At 41.2% G+C, this 19,218-nt stretch overlaps 1 protein-coding gene across 1 annotated transcript in view; it reads right to left on the bottom strand.

The window, feature by feature from the left end:
- The window catches only part of ARHGAP6 (Rho GTPase activating protein 6), a 244,454-nt gene that overhangs the window by 17,713 nt on the left and 207,523 nt on the right, over positions 1-19,218 (bottom strand). The window contains exons 9-10 of the mRNA XM_039874318.1: positions 15,644-15,823; positions 2,867-2,964 (exon numbers count right to left, since the gene is read on the bottom strand). Of these exons, the coding sequence (XP_039730252.1) occupies positions 2,867-2,964; positions 15,644-15,823 (278 nt within the window). The remainder of the gene's footprint in view (positions 1-2,866; positions 2,965-15,643; positions 15,824-19,218) is intronic.

Genomic DNA, 19,218 nt, shown 5'->3' with positions numbered 1-19,218 from the left:
GGTCAACACAAAGACCCCTTTTTAATGTTAAAAATCCCCCACCTCAAGTCCCCGTGATAGTAAATATGTGGCATCTATTGTGGTGGACCTAAGCCAGTGTCCTTCCCTCAGATGTTCAGGAGAATCACACGGGAAGATTTTAAAAGCCCCAATGTCCAGACTATACCCCAGAACAAATGAATCAGGATCTCTAGGGCTGGCACCCAGGCATACTTGTATTTCAAGCTCCCCAGGTAATTCACGTTGGGCAAGCAAGTCTGAGAACCAATGGCCCGGCACATGTCATTTTGCACTCTGCAACATAAGAGCATGCATCCTATTACTTTTACCCTTGTAGGGCTCCTTCAACAAGTTTGCAAGCTCTCAAAGTCAAGAATATGCCTTGATATTTGAGGCTTTCGCCCCTCAAAGTGTGGATCATGGACCAGCAGCATCACAGCGTCATCTGGGAGCTTGTGAGAAATGCAGATTCTTAGACTCTCTCCCCGAGACCTACTGATTTTTTTTGAGACCTACTGATTTAGAAAGAGCGTTTTAACAAGATCCCCTGGCAAATCTATGTGCACAATAAAGACTGAGAAGCATGTGATTAAGGCACAAAGAAATGACCTACAGTTTGAGGGCTAGGACTCTCGAGCCTCCAAAGGCCATTAAAAATGAATATCTATTTATTAATTTATGTATTTTTACTTCATGACATCGTTATCAATCTGGGCCAATCCTTGGCTTGTACCTAGAGGAATAAAACCAAACAGTCCCTTCTCCTTCCTGCTAAGAGTCTTCTCCAAATGTATTCTGATCGGTAACACGAGTCTATGACGTCCACAGAGCGTCCACGAGTCCACCCCCCTGTCCTTGAAGCCCTGACACTCACGTAAGGTCTTGGCCTAGGGCGAGCTTGCCTAGACCTTATGATTCTCATTCCCACAGAGACAGAGCTAGGAAATTGCACAGCTTGGAATGAGCTTAACATGTATACTTTTTTCCTTTTCTTAAGAGTAAAGAAAGAAGGTATACTTCTTGGCATTTATATGCAAGGAGCGTACTTAGAAGCCACATAAAAATAACTATTATCAACCACCCTTCAAAAGTACAATGCATATGTTTTCAAATGTCATATAAAAACAGAAATTCGGCAAGTCAAAATCAGTGGCTTTTTTAGGTGTGCGTTTTCTAGCTTTCCCACAGAGTACCCATAAAATATTATAAATGCAGATTAATGAGAGTTTCACAAATAGAAATGTCACCACGTCTGTTTTCTTGCAAGGGGGTGGAAAATAAGTAAGTTCATTAAAATTCTAGTGACACAAGATATACTGTGAGGAAAAGCCATTTGTTAGCTTAAATTAGAACTTATACCTTGATAAGTTAAAAATCGAGGAAAAATTTAAGTGAGCCCAATTCTCTGATATGAAAAGCAAGGCCAGGAAATGCCAGCCCACTTATATAATTTGAATATATTTCTACTCACTCGTGGTTTACTTAGGGCTTTTGAATCCAGGGAGAATGTCTTACTTGCACCAGAATTTGGCCCAATAATGGTTGGCAAAAGATGGATTTTTAAAAGTGCGTTCGAAAGGATGATCCAATTAAAAATTCTTCCCTGCTCTGCAGGAAATGAAATGAAGCTGCATTTAGCAGTGCTGTTAATGTAATGACCCAGGAAAAAGGAGGCCTGAACAACATGGAATTCCTTCTCACCAAATTTCTCTAAAGAATATCACATTTTTATAACTGACATAGTTTTAAATGAAAATTAATGCATCAAATTCGGCATCAATATAAAGGAGCCATTTGATGACCTGTGTCGATGTTTCTAAGATATCATTGAATAGGACATACTGTTATTTTACATATGATTAAGAAAGAAAAAAAATGCTATGAACTAAATTAGGACTTGCCATTGGTTATGAGGTTAATTGCAACGTCAGAAATGATGAAACATGGCGGAAATGTGTCTTACAATTGTTGAAATTCAGTGGATTAAAAGCATAACATAAATGATGCTTTCATGACAGGATAACAAGTTTTTCTGTCACAATCTTAAGGCTTGGCGTCATGGTGGCAACATCGCTCCTGGTTCATGATGCAATATTATCCCCTTAACTGGACTTGCTAAGTGCTCTGCGTCTGTACCAAGTGATTATGATTAATTATTAAATCTGGCTAATGTAAAAATTCAGTTTTTTTACAATAAATACAATTTATTCCATTTTGCCATTTTTGCCTCTTCCTCTGGAGGCAAAAATGGCAGCAAATCATAGCCTACAGCATGGCTTGCATTTTTACTCATGGCCAACGGGTGCATGTGGAGATCAGCATGCATTTTTATCAAAAGATGCTAACTATAAAGGGAGAGAGAATCAAGAGGGTCCTTATTCTAATTTCAAACAGACACCTAAGCCTCAGCCAAGGCCTGTCTTGTGGTTTGGTAATACGTGGCTCACAGTTGTAAATGACACACATAAGATGCATCCAGGCTCAGCTTTAGGGGCCCCTAAGTAGAGTTATCAGGATTCTAGAAGTAGAATCACTGATGTGCATCCTAGTCAATCCCTTGAGCTCCTTGCCAGTGATTTAGTGCTTTTTTTCCTGGTAAACACAGTCAAAAGGACCTCAAGGGACTAGAAAAAGCCAAGAATGAAACAGAAAAATCCTGTAAAGCAGTTTCTAATTCGATAAGTGGATCGGTAAGACTGAAACATTTTCTGGTTAGGTAAACTGATTGGATAGGCCAGAGAGTTGCCAAAATTCCACTTTAAGTCACCCTGCATGGAATTATGTAAAGTAAACTTTCATAACTCTTTAGAAATGGAAACAGAAATCCCCAAGCTGCTTTAGAAGATGGAAAAGCTGGCCTACTCACGAGGACTGCGATGCCTTTCTTCTGAGTAAATAGTCCACCACGTCAGGGTCGGTCTCTAGCAGGCTGATCAGCACTTCATTCTGGAGATCCGGGGGGACCTGGAGGGGCCAAACGTGGGGCATAAGTAAAACCATTCCAGAAAGAGGCAAATCGTGGTCATTGGTAACTTCTAATAGCATAAAACGGGGCCTTAAGAGTCGTTAAGAGAACAGAGTGATTGGCTGGGTCGAACTAAACCTACACCAATCCATAAGGCTGGTTAAATTCTTAGGACAAACTAGATGATTACCGAATAGTTATACTCAGGCCAATAGTTATACTGTCACCCCTCTTATGGCTGGAGATGTGGCTTAATTACTTGGATGCCTCTGTTGTTCAGACTAGATTTTCTTGGCTTCAGGTGAGCAAAGTATCATAGTTCAGAGGAATGGTAGTCATAATTTATTGTTCAAATGGGGACACTTTCTAGAGTTCAGATTGGTATTTATGCCAGGACAGCGGGCATACATTGTGACTGCTTGTGTTTGAGTCCCAGTTCCACTTCCTAGCTGTGGCACCTTCGGCAAGGTACATGACCTTTCTACGTCTCCGTTTTCTGACCTGTAAAATGAGGATGATAATAGTACGCACCGCGAAGAATTGTTGTGGTGATTAAATGACTTATTATATGTTGAGAACTTAGAACAGTACCTGGCAGATAGTCAACATGAAAGAAATGTGGACTGCTACACTTGTGCTGGTCATTTTCTCATTCAGTGCCTGCGTTCACTCCTTCCCTGCATCCTGGCCCATTAATAGTTAAGTTTCTCACTTCGTAGTTTGACAAGGCCTTTGCTAGAGTTCTATGGATGAATGTCTCATGTTCCTCTAAGCCTAATCCACAGAGCATTAGGAGACGGCCTTACAATCTTAAATCATTCATGTGGAAATGTTCTACAAGTAACGACTGAACTTGGCCCTAAAGGTTTTCTACTCTGTAGATGCTGGTAGCTCAACCAGAGGAAATTCAAACTATTGAGAGAAAATAAATTTTCAGTCTGATTCTCTCACACATGGGCTTGGAGATAAGACTCATGAGCAGAGATAAGTCTTCTGAGAATAAATGGTTGATGGAAAAATTTGCCTACTGCCTCTTGTGGAACTCAATTCTTCTTGAGTTTTGAGAAGCTGGAAACAATTTTATTAATGAAAACAGGGATGAAAATGCTTTCTTTTTCTCATAAATCTGTTCCTCCTACTTCATCCCAAATCTTCATTAACGACATTGCCAAACCCTAGTTTCACAAATGCAAAATCTGAGTTGCAGCCAGACTTCTCTGTGTCCTTTCCCTTCCCTGTTCGGAGCTAGGAGAGCTACTTGATTTCATCTTCGTGATGCCTGTTACTTCTTTCCTCCATCTTCCATTCCAACTGCAGTGATCTGAGTTCAAGCCCTCATTACCCCTTGGTAGCGGTCAACTGTTGGCCATTACCAGATTCCATTGTCAGATTCCATGCCCCTCTTCATATAACACTTATACCCCAAGTTCCCTCTGGAGAATGAACCGTTCTCCAACCCTTAGCTCAAGGCTGAAGTGTAACCTAGTCCAAGTCAGTGCTCACTCCATTCCCAGATGACCATGGAGGCCTGGGCGACGGGCATATAACTCCATCAGAGACAATGAAAAGCCACAAGAGTTTCCCTGAGGCTTTTCAGAAAGAGGACACAGGACCCGTAGCCATATGGGGCCTGAAGACTGTGCTGACAATTGAAAAAACAATACTGAGGAATGGAAAGAAATGAAAGGCGTCTCTTGACATTATTTGAGCCCTAGGTAAAGCTATACCTGAAGATACATTTGCTTTCGGATCGTTCAGCTCTGTGAGCTCCAAATTCCTTAAGCTAGTCTGGGTTTTTAGTTGAAAAGAAAGATACATCCTTGGAAGGCCTTTGATGCCACAGCTTGCTAACTTGTATACTATTTCCTTCAACATGTGCATCAAATTTTTTATCTGTATGGTTGTCAGAATGCTCTGATCAAGACACTCACTTGCTCAAAAACCCTTTTATCCCTGTCGCTGAAGACCTCCCCTTGCTCGCCTCAATCTGTATGTCCCGTTTTGTCCCCTAGCGGACATCCTCACACACCCTCTACTTCAGCAACACTGTGCTTCTCCCTCTGGCCTTTTCCCACCTCCTTCCTTTAATTCATTACATAAATATTTGGTGAATGCTTGCTGAATGCCAGGCACTGTATGCTGGGATTCAGCTACAAACTAAACAGACAAGAATCCTTGTCTCCCGACGATGAATATGGGAAGACTGGCATTAAACACTGAAACAAAGAAAACACAGCATGGATCACATGGACGAAACCAAAGCAAAGAAGGGTGATGGAGGATGCTGGGGAGGAGAATGCTATTTAAATAGGATAGTCAAGCCGCAGAGAAATTGACATTTTAGCAGAGAACTGAAGTTGATGAAGAAATCGCAGAAAATCATTCCAAGCAGAAGGAAGAAAAAATCAGCAAGATCTTGCATCAGGAGCAGCAAGGAAGCCAATGAGGTTGGAACGGCGTAAGAGGAAGGAGGCGAGTAGTAGGAAGTGAGTCAGGTAGCCAAGGCTAGATGCCGTGGAGTCTACGGGTCATGATCAGGACATCTGCTCTCCATCTAAGTGGGTGGGGAGCCACTGGAGGTTTTGAGGAGAGGACTAACATGAATTGTCATCGTTCTGGCTGCTGAGTTGACAGTTGATTGCAGGGAAACGAGGTGGGGGGGAGCAGAAACTGCAGATAGGGGCTATTGATACATCTAGAAGAGAGAGATGCTGGAGTGCTGAGCCATGATCTAGTGGGCTGATGGAAAATATTTGGATCCTGGAGATAGTGAAGATAGAGATGAAAGCATTAACTGATCTGCAGATAGAGAGAGAAAAAAGTGGGATAAGGAGTAGGAAGGAGAAGGAAGAATGACCTCGATGTTTGAGGCCTAGGCACCTAGAAGGATGGGATGGCTGGTGGCTGGTGTAGAGAAGCTGCAGGAGGAAGAGGCTGGGGTCAAGGTTAGGAGTGTGGCTTTGATATGATAAGGGTGAGAGGCCCGCAAGACATCCAGATGAAGGAGATCCAGTAGGCAACTGGGAATAGAGGTCTGGGGTTCAGGGGGGAGGCTTGGGCTGGACATAGAAATCTGGGGGACACACATATGGCATTTAAATTTCTGTGACTGAACGCAATAGCATGGGAATTAGAAAGAAAGAAGCGAAGGGGCAGAGCTTTTAGGTCGAGGCTGAGAGATTCTTTTACTTTACTGAATAAATTAAACAAATAAAAAGGCTGATAATTGTTACTGGAAATTTTTCAGATAATACGACCTAACAGATATGCACTATTATATCAATTTCTCAAAAAGTAATGCCTAAAGGGTGAAAATGAGAAGAGAGAGTACTCGTTTTAAAAAAGTAAACAGCAAAGCAAAAGATAATATAGGCCAAAAAAATGTATATCATGAACTCTTTTTAAAAGAAAATTCCATGAGCAAATTGGAAAAAATACGTGCATTTTCATCCAGTTAGTGTAATTTACATGTAATAAAAATTACATGTAATTTTTGCTTAGACTTGTAATAAAAATTTTTGCTCCAAGCACCAGTCCATTCCCACCGAAGAATAAACAGCGAGAGCACATGCTCCTCAGAATGCTGGCATCACAATGTTCATTCTTTGAGGGCGTGCGGTGTGTCTAATGATAAATTATTAACTTGGGTACATTATTAGAATAGGCTACAGGAAGTATCATTATTTAAAAAATAACTTTCCACAGCATTTTGTTAAACACTCTGCAATTCGGAGTTTTTACTCAGTTAACCAGGCTTAATTCCCAACCAATTACACTATTGAGGTTTATTTTATGTAGCATTTGTGACCTTTACTTGTAACAAATGCAAACAGAATGGGGTCAGTGCTAGAAATCTGTCTATAGTTTCTTTTAAAAAACTCATGATACCATTTTGGCTTGGAGTCACTATTTACAAAGAATAAAAAAAAAATCCATGTACTATAGATAACATTTTCCTATTATTATGTAAGACTGACTACGGTGTATATAATCCATTACTTTAATTAATTTATTTCTATCTCCTATTGTTACAAAATGATTTAGAGCAGCTTCAAAAGTTCATAGGAAAAAAAGAAAAGAAAAAATTTCATACGATAAAACCAAATTTTTTAAATTAAATTTATCCGGGTGGCATTGGTTAATACAATTATATAGGTTTCAAGCACGCACTCCGATAATACATCGTCTGCATATTGCATTGTGTGTATAGCGCCCAGAGTTAAATTTCTATCATCATATATTTGACCCCCTTTACCGTCATCTAACTCCCTCCTGCCCACTTTCCCTCTGGTAAACAATAAACTGTTGCCTGTGTCTGTCGTGTAGTGGTTATCACATTCTTTTCACACATTTTTTTTTTTCCCCATAAAGGAATTGTTCAGAAAATTGAGGCCGGTGGGAAAATAAGGGTAGAGAATTTGAAATGATGCTTGGAACTGGCTTACTATTCATACAGCATCATCCAGTGCCTTTTTCCCAATAATGCCCCTAACCTTTGCCCGTATTTGCACATTTCACTTCCTCTTATTTACTAAACATTTCAAACTAACGGCTCAGTTCAATTGGGTGAACATTCGTTTTGTATTAATTTAGAGGCTTAGGAGGGAAACGAAAGTCAAGGGAATGAATTGATCAGAAACAGGAAGTAAGAAACATCCAGGTAGACCATTCCCACAGATATTCCTTTTCAGGAATTAGAATGTTTTTGAAAAAGTATCTAAGAGTCGATAACCCCTGCAGTATAGTTTTGGCTCTGCTGCTTATAATTAATGTAAACTTGGACACATCGGCCATCTTCTTTAGGATTCTGTTCCTTCACCTGAAAATCCAGGCATATCTTGCTTGCCTTTATGGAAATGTTATGTGAATCAAAAGGGCTAGCAGATTTGAAAGTACCTTTCCAATAGCAAAGAGGTTTAAAATAAAAGGTTTTATTAGAAAGAGACAAAATAATTAATAAACACTTAAAAGAAAAAGTAAAAGCAGATAATATAGAGATGGCCGATATTTGTTCTGCAATTGTGTCTTTCTTGACTAAGTCATCCACCTCTGCCTCTTACCACATATGCTGGCAGAGAGCAACCCTGTCTTCTCTTTCGTTTAACACTCTGATGGAGAACTAAGTTATGGGATTTCCTCTCAATATGTCTCTGCTCCTGACCTCCCCTGGAATTTCTAGTTACCGTTTGTGATCCCTTGGCCCCTCAACTGCAATGGTCTTGAAGCCAGGCTCTGTATAGCTGCTCCCTTCTGGTTACTTCTCTTCCATCAGACCTCAAATCTTTGGGTTAGTCGCAACATTGGAAAGCAAATGTCCTGACGGCAGGGAATATCTGACTTGTCCACCTGGAAATGATGTAGGCTCCTAAGGTTGTATTTTTGTCAGCTAGCCTCCCTTGCAACTAGGGCAAGATCACATGTGCCAAGGTACCCCAAGGGGGGGTCTTACGGGAACTTCTGGAAAAGGTTCTCCCCCATATTGCAAAAAGATGCAGGAGAGGAACCATCATCTCTGGATGTCATGATGGCTGCAAGAGATGCTGGAAATGACTGCAGTGTCTTGCAGCTGAAGATGGCAGAGCAGAGAGAGCGAAAGGGTGAGTGAGCTACTGAAACCGTGTCTCCCTAGGCTTCTTCTCATGCAAAGTAATAAATCCTGACGTTTGCAGCAAACTGCAGTTGATTTTTTCTCCTCCTTGCAGTCAAATGCTTGTTTCCCTCTCTCCTAAATTTTGCCTCTTTTTTCTCCTCTTTGCCTCCCTACTCTTTGCTCTCCTGAAGTTCCTACCTGCTTCACCCACTTACTCACTCAGTCAGTAATATGCTCTTCCAGAATACATGCTGGGGTGCTGATTTCTACCCAATGGGTACTCAATATATGTTGTCGGAATGGCTACAAATAATAATTAAAAATAACCCAGGGTTATTGGTCTTTGTGGTGGACATTGGTTTTGTCACCTTGGTCTAGAGGCTTCTCTCCGCTTAAAAGTAGCAATAATGTCACGCTCTAGCAAAATCTCCTGGCCATTAATTTCTAGAGTTGGAAAATAAATTTCCTTTCCCAACTGAGTATCATCAGATACTTTCTAACAGGTTCTTAAACTATTGTTCCCATCAATACAAAAACTCTGAAAACGGAAAGTATGACTCAATAATCAATTTTTTTTTTTGTTTTTCTTCTGCGATTTTATATATATAGCCATGTGGAAACTAAGGAGCAGGATTATAAAAACACGTTAGTTTTTTTAATCAACCAATTCTACATGTGTGAACGAAGAAATAAAACTCGGCCCAAGGGGCTTCTTCACGTATCATTTACTATTTCACATGAAAATCTCTATTGGGTTTTAGCCAACTATTGAGTAACTTTGGATATTTTCTAAGGGTACCATTTATGGTTGCGTTTGTCTGGAGATACCACTTCTTAGATTTTCATGTGTTCCTTCAAAGCTTAACGCTATTTCAACAATCGAAAGAACTTTGGACTCTCCTGCTTCAGAGAAAAAAATGTAAACAATTGCACATATGAAGAAATAAAACTGTCACAATTAAAGTCTGCCCTATCAGATTAAAACTGAAACCTTGAATGATTGCCTAGGGTATAACTGCTATGATGTAGTTTATTCCATAAACCACCAAGAGGGAAAAACGGTTTGGGTTTTCTCCATTTACTAAGTCACTATAACAAACCATTAAGGACATCTCTGAGAGCAATTGCCAGGTCCCAGGCCTACCATACTTGCCACTGGGTGTTCCATGCTAATCTACCACTTCATGCTGGACCAAGAAGGAAGCTTTGGCATTTAAAACTCTAACACTCCTTAGCAGAGGTAAATATCACCGGAAGTCATGATGACATTTTTTTTTTCCCATTAGCAAACACAGTGAAAGAAATCACTAGCTGTTTATAGGTGCAACAGTTCAAACGCAGGCAGGACCAGTCTAGACCTTTTGTGTGGCTCTGTCATGGAGGATGACTTAATGCTATGTAAGGGTATCTGGGTGCATTTGGAGAGTCAGAATTCATTAAATTTAACATTTTTTTTCTCAAGTGCTTGATACGTGCCAGGCAGCGTTTTCGGCAATTGGAGCTGTGTCGGAGGATAACTCAAGAAAGGAAGATGGAGAAAAATGAGCAGTTTTTGCTCCATGGCAACAGGTTACAGGAAGTGGAAACAGCTCAGGTATAACGTGCTTCTGCTCCCTTCCACCTGTACGTGTCTCTAACAGTACACACGCTCTGTTATTGCAGATAGGGACACGGTGAACAGGCTCCCGAAGAAGCACGTACCGGCTCTCGCAGCCATCTGCTGGCCTGAGCATCAGGCAGGTTTGTGTTATGAATAGTCCAGAGGAGTTAATAACATTAAAAGTCTCCTTTGCTCCCCATTTTCAAGCTGGCTAAAATATTCTCTTTCTTCCCCTGCACATGGACCCCATATCTGAGGCACCACACTGAAGCATCTGTCCTCTGAGTGGGGAAGTATCAGGCTCCAGAAATCATTCAGTTAGTTGCTGCATCACTTGGGCAAACGATCTAGGCTGACTCCTTATGGAACGGTGTTAAAATTTAGATAAGATGATGATGTACGTAGTGACTAGCCAACCCCTGGCACGTAAACAGTGGTTATTCAAAAAAGTGTGGTTACATAAAACAGAAAATGGAAATCCTATTGCATTATCTGGATCGGTTGGTGGGGGGCTGCTTCTTGTTTGATGACCTGGATTTACTGCCTGACTCCTTTGACTTGGCATGCAAACAAGGTTTTAAGAAAATGCAATTTGCGCTGGGGACTAAAGAGAACACAAAGCAAAGCTTGGCTTCGGAGCCTGGAATCCTCATCTCAGCCTCTGACCCTTGTCCCCAGTAGTCCTCATTTGAAATTTCCCACATGCGCTGTTGCGCTGGTCCCTAGCTCAGGCTGACGAACAGGCGGGGTGGGATCACGCTGGCGTTTCCACGTCTACACTGCACTCCAGACTCTTCATCAGCTCATGGGGTGGTACCTTGTCTTGTTTATCAATCTCCAAAAAAGAAAGCCTAGTAGGAATCATACAGTAGCAGCCTTAGAAGGAACTGACAGTCTTCTCCACTCTGTTCTGAAGCTCTTATTCATTCCAAGAACAATGATGAGTTTTCTCTGGGATCCCCAATATCAGTCACAGAAGCAAGAACTTTCACAAAACAATTAACGTGTTAATGATTTAGTCGGTGGATGCTTTCTGCCTCGCAAGTGACCATTTCTAGATATGTCTAATCCTTCTGTTTTATTTCCGGTGTTCCAGACACTGCTATCCTGTTATCCAGTTTTGAAATCGTTGTTGATATCAGAAAGGGGGGGTCATGATTTAAAAGTAAGGAAATCGAAGACGTAGGGGCACTGAATCCCAAACAAACAAACAGGAAAAAAAATATTTTTTCTAGCAATATACTATGGCAGTATTTCTTCAAGAAATAATTGCTGAGCAGCCATTTTCTGTAAAGTTCTTCCTGAATGTCAAAACCCCTGCCTTCATAGAGTTAGCATCCTATTAGGTTTCACTAAGCATGATAAATAAGTAAGTTACACAGATAACAGGTGATAAGTGCTAAGGAGAAAAGAAAAAGGAGAGCAGGGCAAGGGACAAGGAGCACATGTGTGGAGCAGCTCGCGCTGTCACACAGTGGTCGGGATGGGCTTCGTTGAAAAAGAGACATGTGAAAGTGCAGGATATCGATTAAATCTAATGTGTCTTGTGATCTTTTTTCGAGTGCCTAGTATATGTCAATGTTTGTCCCAAGGGTCTCCAAATCTCATTTCTAATTCTCAAATTAATCGTAGGTAATTTCATCTCTTTCTTTTTAGAATGAGAAAATGAAGGCTTATAGGAGTTAAGCCTATGGGACCGAGATTACACGATAAACACATGGCTGAGTAGAGATTTGAACTCGGGCAGCTTGTGCCGAAGCTCCTGGTCTTCCCACCACCTTGAGTGTTTTCCAAGACCGGTTAGGAAAGTACCAGAATGCCCTGAAGGCATTCATCGGAAGGTGCAGATCCCTGGGGCCCTGCCAATGCCACTCGACCTGGTTCTCTGGAGTGACAAATTGCTTCGTGACTGTGCTGCAGGCTCGACTTTGAAAACCACTCTTACAATCTGCTGCCTTGGCCTTTCGACAGTGACCATGATGGCTGTTTTCAGAGTGTACTTCTGGCTCTAGGACATCCAACCCGGTGCCTGAAAAGCAAACAACTGGTACAAAAGACTGTCCTGGCTAGACTCCTGAACAGAGTGTCAGCCTCTGAATCTGGGCACTTCTTCGATATCATGGGACGAAGCCAGGTTCTTTTCTTCCCTTTCCCATTAACTTAGATGCTGGCCACTTGGGAGAAGCATCAGGAAATGAAGGACACTATTAACACACAGAACAAACTCTGGGCCCCTGCCAGGCCTCTGTGGGTTTTTATTTATCTTCCTCCAGTTCTTCTGTGGAATCGCGGCCTCCAGGAGACGTTCTGCCTTCAAGGACAAACTCACAGCCACCTTCTCCAATGAGTCTTCCTTTCTATTGCCAATGGGAAGCAATACCTTTCTGTGTGACCCAATAAAGCCTTCCGAAGCCTGTGAAACTGCACGGTTGTGACCGCCTTAACCATCCGGCCCTGTCTAGCTTCATTCTTCCTCGTTTCATTTTAAATTACTGTACTAATTCTGAAAGCTTCTCAGACAACGAAACAGCTACATACGTGATTGAATTTTTGTCCACCACACAGACCAGTTTTGCCAACCAGCCACGAGCTTTGGCGTAACCAACTAGATTCTGAAATGCCAAATATGCCAAGAGAATCTACAAAAGCATGAGATTAATTTTCCTCTGCGCTTTACAGAAATAAAAGAGGTGAAGCCAGGGCCAGGGCACAGAACCATGAAGATTTTAGAGCTAGAAGGGATCTTGGTTAATCATGCATTCTAACCCAGTCCTCTGATAACTAAAGAAACAGAAATCTAAGAGGGCAAGGTCACATAGCTAAGGTGTAGCAAAGACAGGACTACAGCAAACTTTTCTGGTCTCAGAGCCAGTTCTCTTTCTACTGATCCAGCCTCGAGATCTTTGTCTCACCTCTCCTTCAACCCCACTGACCTTTTTTCTCAATAGAGAATTCTCGTAATCTGTCTAAGGAGATCAAGAATGCTTACATTCATGGTAAACTTACTCTGAGAAAGCTCTCCTTTTTTCCTCCCTGCCCAAATCTTTTCATACATAGAAGGAGTAAAGATTAGTAATGTGGAATAGATCACAGAACTGCCATTGAGTCATTCATTAATTCAACCACTATTTCTTGTTTCTACCATGTACCAGGCACAGACGTAATGCTATAAAGAAAGTAACTGGAAAGGACAAAAATTCATCCTGTCATGGAGCTACATTCTAATGGGGAAACAGTCAACAAACAAGAGAAATGAGTAAAACCCTATGTTAGTAGCAGTGAGTGCTCAGGAGAAAAAGCAGGAAAAGAAAAGAGGAAGTTAGGCTGGGTATACATGGTAGTGGGGGGACTGTATTTTAGACAAGGTGGCCAGGAAAGGCCGCGTTCGAAATAAAGACCACAACTAGGGAAGCCAAATACGGGTTATCACTCAAGAGAGTCTTGATGTCAGTTTCTACAGAGAATGGCAAACGAAGTTCAGATTTGGAAAATGTTGGAAAAGGTGGAAGACTGATGTTCTGCTGTGTGTGGTAGTCCAAGCGGCAGGAAATGGGAAGAGGGGAATGACACAATGAAAATGGCGGCAACTATTCTTTCAAGAAGGCCAGGAAGAGTTCTGTTAGTATTCAAGGTGAAAAGAAATGTCTCATGGTTTGTAGCTTCATATAAAGAACTGTGCTTAGAATACATGATGTAGAGAACAGAATTAAGATGGATGAGAGGTACTATTTTGTTTAAAGAAAATCTAGAGAGCAGGAAGTAGATTATATGTGACTTAAAACTTGAGGAAAATGTTGAAAAGTTCAGTCATTTGATTTATCTGAATACGTCATTAGTTATGAGGATTTTGGCTGAAGTGTGAAATTTATATAGAGTCAATGACTAATTCTACATTTTTTGAGCACTTACTGTGTGCAACGCAAGGACAGTATTTCAGAGACTCCAAGAGGAGCGAGGTATCGTTCTACCTCAGTCGATTTTCCCCGTGCTAAATGCATTTTCTGTGCCTCCCTTGCAGTTAAGTATGGCTTGTGGGTGAGTTCTGACCAATGGAATCTGAGTGGACATGACGGATGTTCCTTCTAGGTTTGGCCCGTAAATCCTAGGGGATTTCAGAGTCTCAAGATGCAAGGAGCTGGGGTCCCTAAATCACCACCCGGAAGGCTGACAACCAAACATCTGATTAAACTATTTGTCAACAAGATATTTATGTCTGTTGTGTTGAAGTACTGAGATTTGAGCCAGCTCGTACTGGTTAATTTATGTAATTATTACTTACCATTTGCATCGAATTTTACAGTCTGCAGAATACTTTCGCTTATCAAGTGGTTCTGGGAACCACCCTGGTCATATTTTTATTTTTCTCATTTCGTGAAAGCTGAAATGGATGCTTATCAAGTATTGAATTACTAGGTCACGATCACATAGGTAAGACACAGAGGGAAAAGACTGAAAATCACTGGCTCTCAAATTTATAAAAAATAGTTGGTATTAGACAGGTTTGGAAATAAATATAATGCAAGGCACTTGACAAATATAGACAAAATATTAAGGAGGTTTAAAAGAGGGAACTAGCACACTTGGTTGAAGAAAACACAAAAGGCTCTAGTGGAATGAGTAAGATTTATGGGGAGTGTTTGCACATTGACACTAGAGAAACGAGAGAAGAAACATGGACGAATTTCCTGTAAATTTTGACAAGCAATATGAGTGGTGAACAGAAATAGAAGAGAGTTGGCATTTGTTCTAATGTTTCAAGGGAAGTTGGAGCAAGCAATGCAGTTTTTTGAAGGAAAACAGGAACTGGTAATTCAATACAAATCAAAAAAATATTTACTGAGTGCCTGCCAGATGAAGGGCGTCTCAAAAGTGTACAGAGGATACAGAGAAGAGATAACAAGGGCACAGCCCATGTTTTAAATGTGTTTATAATGTACTAGGGGAAATAGTCATAAATGACTATAGTGCAATGTTAAGATAAACATCAGTAAGAACAGTAATGGGGTTCAAGGAACAGAAATGACATGAGAAAGTGACATGAGAAGGACACAGGAAAGACAGGTGAAGCTTCATGGAGGAGGTAAGACGCCAATATTGATCTTGGAGGAGGTGCCATCTCTGAAGATGGTTATGAATATATGAATTCAAGAGGGCCATATATAATTCCAAAAAAAGGATTTTATCAATATTTTGAGCAAAGGCGATGCTATATGAATAATTAAATGAGTCTAAAACGTGACCATTGTTTAGAGGACAACGAAATAAAATTTGTGATTTGAACATATTTGATTAAACACAGAATCACAAACTTAGAGTGATATCATAGGTTGTAAATTTCTACTCCTATTGAAACTGACTGGCTTCCGGTGAATTCAATCACCAGCACTATAGAACAGAGGGCAGTGTGAGTGAGTTTCATTATGCCACCAAAAGGCCATCGATCAATAGGCAGTCTACTGAGATGCCCTGCCAAAGAAGGGCCACCTACCATGAACAGGGCTTCATAGTTTTCAATCATCTTCTGCACCACAGCAATGATGGCTGTGCTCTCCTCAGCGCGGGCTGAACTCTGCACCGAGAATTCTTTGTCCGATAACTTCTGCTTGTGTAGCAGGTTGGGTCCAAATATGGTGGCCAAGTTCAGAGATGTCATTTTGTTCCCAGTGACCTATAGGAGCAGAGAATATAAGAATTATTGTTATTATTGCTTTTCGAAATGCTGAGTGGTCCAGTAATCAATGGAACCTTTTTTCCTTTCATTTTTTTCCTTTTCCTGTAAGGACGCCATCATCTTTGGCGGTACCCATGAGGGGCGCCATCATTTTCCTTTTGCTTCATCTCTTTGATTGAAGCTCATTGTGCAGCAGTCATTTCAATAGCATACTGAGTAAAATTTTACAAGTCTAAGTCATTTATTGTGAAACTGGTACTATATAAAATGTCTATTCTGTCTGCTTTCAAAAAAATAATGATGCCCATCTATCCATTTATCCATCCATCCAACCGACCATTCATCTATCAACTTATCCATCCGTCCAACCAACCATCCATTCATCTATTTCTTCATCCGTCAATCCATCATCATTCTATGAATCCATCCACTCAGCACCCACCATAGGCATTTTTCATGGATTCTAATCACAGTTCGCCCCTAGGAAGCGCACAGGACTTCCTGACATTAAGGCCGAGGACTACCCTCACGTCCGATTTCATCTTATTTTGTGGCCTCATTTTAGTATCACCCAGATTTCTTCACTTATAAATACAGTTCAACACAATACATCTTTGTAAGTCACCTCAAATCTTTTTCAAAAGAAGCAGGGCAGTGAAAAAAATGGGTAAATTAATAACGCGTTATTAATCTGGGAAGAAGAAAACAATAGACACCTTCTTTTATTCTTTTTTTTTATTGAGGTATAATTTATATTTAAAAGTGCATAGATATAAGTTATAGACTCTTCCAAGAGGCAATCACTATTCTGATCTTTATTGTCATAGATTAGTTTTGCTTTTTAAACTTTTATATGAATGGAATTACACAGAAAATTTTTTTTTCCCCAACGATGATCATAACACATCCTTATTTTAAAGGATTTCACATTCTAGAGTGTAAACAAACTTATCAATTATAAGTAGTGAATATAAAATATGAAGCTGTCAACTCTGGAGGCCCAAGGGACATTCCAAAGAAGTGGCAATATTTGCACAAACCCTTGAAGGAAGAATAGAGTTTGCTAAGCTGAAAAAGCAGAGGAGCTGAGGTAGAAGGCAATTTCACAGTGGTGAGAACACCATATGCAAAGACAGAAACATGTAAAACACTCGAAGGCAGGGTTCTCCAAGTCCCGAGCCATGGACCGGTACCGGTCAGTGGCCTGTCAGGAACTGGGCCGCACAGCAGGAGGTGAGCAGCTGGCGAGCGAAGCTTCGTCTGTATTTGCGGCCGCTCCCCAGCGCCAGCATCACCGCCTCAGCTCCACCTCAGATCATCAGGCGTTAGATTCTCATAAGAGCACCAGTCCCTGGTGCCAAAAAGGTTGGAGACCGTTGCCTTAAGGCTCCCTAGGAAGCTCGGTGTGGCAGAGGGTTCTGCAGGAAAGGCAGGCAAGGGCCAGGTGACAGTCATTGCCATATGTCTCCCGTGGGGCAAAATTGCCCCTGGTTGAGAACCACTGGTGTAGGCAAATTTGTATTCCTCTTGTTGCTGTTGAAAATCTAGGAATTCCTGGATAAATATGGGAACCGTGGCTTTTGGTGGGGACCCTTTGCCTGAGAAGATCCGCACAGCCTTTGAGAGGCGCCTGGGTGCACGATGTAGAATTCAAGAGTCCTAACTCACAGCCAAGGCAAAGCTTCCAGAGTCCCACCCTCGTCCTTCGGAGCCTTGAGCTGGTGGCTCCCTGGCCCTGCAACCCCAGCACGGCACATGGGGGTGGGGGGCGTTATTTTTATTAGTTCTTTTTTTATTTTTATTTTTTATTTATTTTATTTTGTATTTAATTAATTATTTTCGTAATTGAAGAAATGATTTAAGTTTTTTCGAGGGGGGCGTTATTTTTAGACTGCGAGGCCGTTTTCTGCTTTGCCACCAGTAAAACGATTTCATGCGGTAAACACTGGGAGTTTTCCAGAAAGTGCCCTTTTTATGTATGTATGACTGTTCAATTATTTTTTCCTCTCTATTTTATTTCAATGATATAGAACTTGACAAGTTTTCATTTTAGTTTTCATTCCTGCAAATTCGTGGCTAAGGTTAAAATGAAATACGTGCCAGTTTCAAATCCATCCGTGAACGTTTTCTCATTTTTTTTAAACATAAACAAATAGAAGATTTTGTTTTCTTTTAAAAGACTGTTTAGTATAAGGACGACCCAGAACGCTGTTTCCGCTCTCTCCTTGTGTTGCTATTCTGGGAATGCAATACGATCCGTCTGTAAAATCGCACAGAGATTCCAGCTGCAGACCATGCTGCTGTGGTTTGTTAACGCTGTTTTGTTTTGTTTTGTTTTTGTTTTACTATTTTTCAGATTGGAGACTTGTTCACGACAGCTTTCACCCTCGCTGCCCATGTCTCAGCGTATATATGCCTATGTCTGGGGAATGAAATGTACACTTGGGATCGGTTCATTATTTCATTACTAGCCAGCTAATTCAAGGACACGTTTTATCTCTACTAAATAAGCATTCTAGATCGTTTCTAAACCTAATATGAATAGCTCACATTTGTTAAAAGTTTAGCATGTACAGGCACTAGGCTAAGGGCTTTCCACAGGCTGTTTCAATTCTTTCTCTCTATAAACTCGCTGTCGCCCTTATTTTTACAGACAGGGAAGTGACACCCAGAGCCCAGAGTCGGAAGGCGATGGAACTGAGAAGCGAAGCTGGTGGCCTGACTTCAGGCAGCCCCATGCTTTTCATCACTACCCTGCACCTCCCACTGTTTGCTCTTGAGCGGCAGACCCTGTCATAGCATGGGGAAACGTGACAATTGGTTTCCAAGCGAGGCCGGGACGGGGATGAGGAGAGCAAGGCACTTGTCCCGCTTCAGTCCCAAAGCGGGACAAGTGCCTTGTCCCACTTCTTGGAGGCGTGGACTTCCTTAAAGGTCAGCAATCCCGCCTCTACTTGGTGGTTCTAACTTCTTTTCTGCCTCACAGGCTCTCTGAAAACTAAAGGCAAGCTACAAACTCTTTCACCAAAAAGTGCATATTCACACTGCATTTTCCACGTGATGCCGGAGGGTCCTGGGACAACCTGAAAAACTTTAATTATATTCCTGCAATGTTCTTTCTAGAAGAAATGAAATCCTTCTTACTTTGGGAATTTCTTTATTCCCCCTAAGGAGCAAAGCAAATAGCAGATTAGACAAAATGGAATAAAACAAAACAGACGCAAGACAGAAAACACCACGATTTGATAAAATACCGCTACTTTTCCCAAGATAGGCACTGATTGATCGACTAATCAATGATTTTTCTCACTCTTTCTTTAGGCTCCTTTAAGATCCCATTAGTTAATAATGCACTGAATTTTAAGCAGTTATTAGAAAGGAAATATCATGTT

Source organism: Pteropus medius, unplaced genomic scaffold (genome assembly GCF_902729225.1).
Source record: "Pteropus medius unplaced genomic scaffold, Ma_sr-lr_union100, whole genome shotgun sequence".
NCBI lineage: Eukaryota > Metazoa > Chordata > Mammalia > Chiroptera > Pteropodidae > Pteropus > Pteropus medius.
This window is presented reverse-complemented; position numbering and strand designations above follow the sequence as displayed.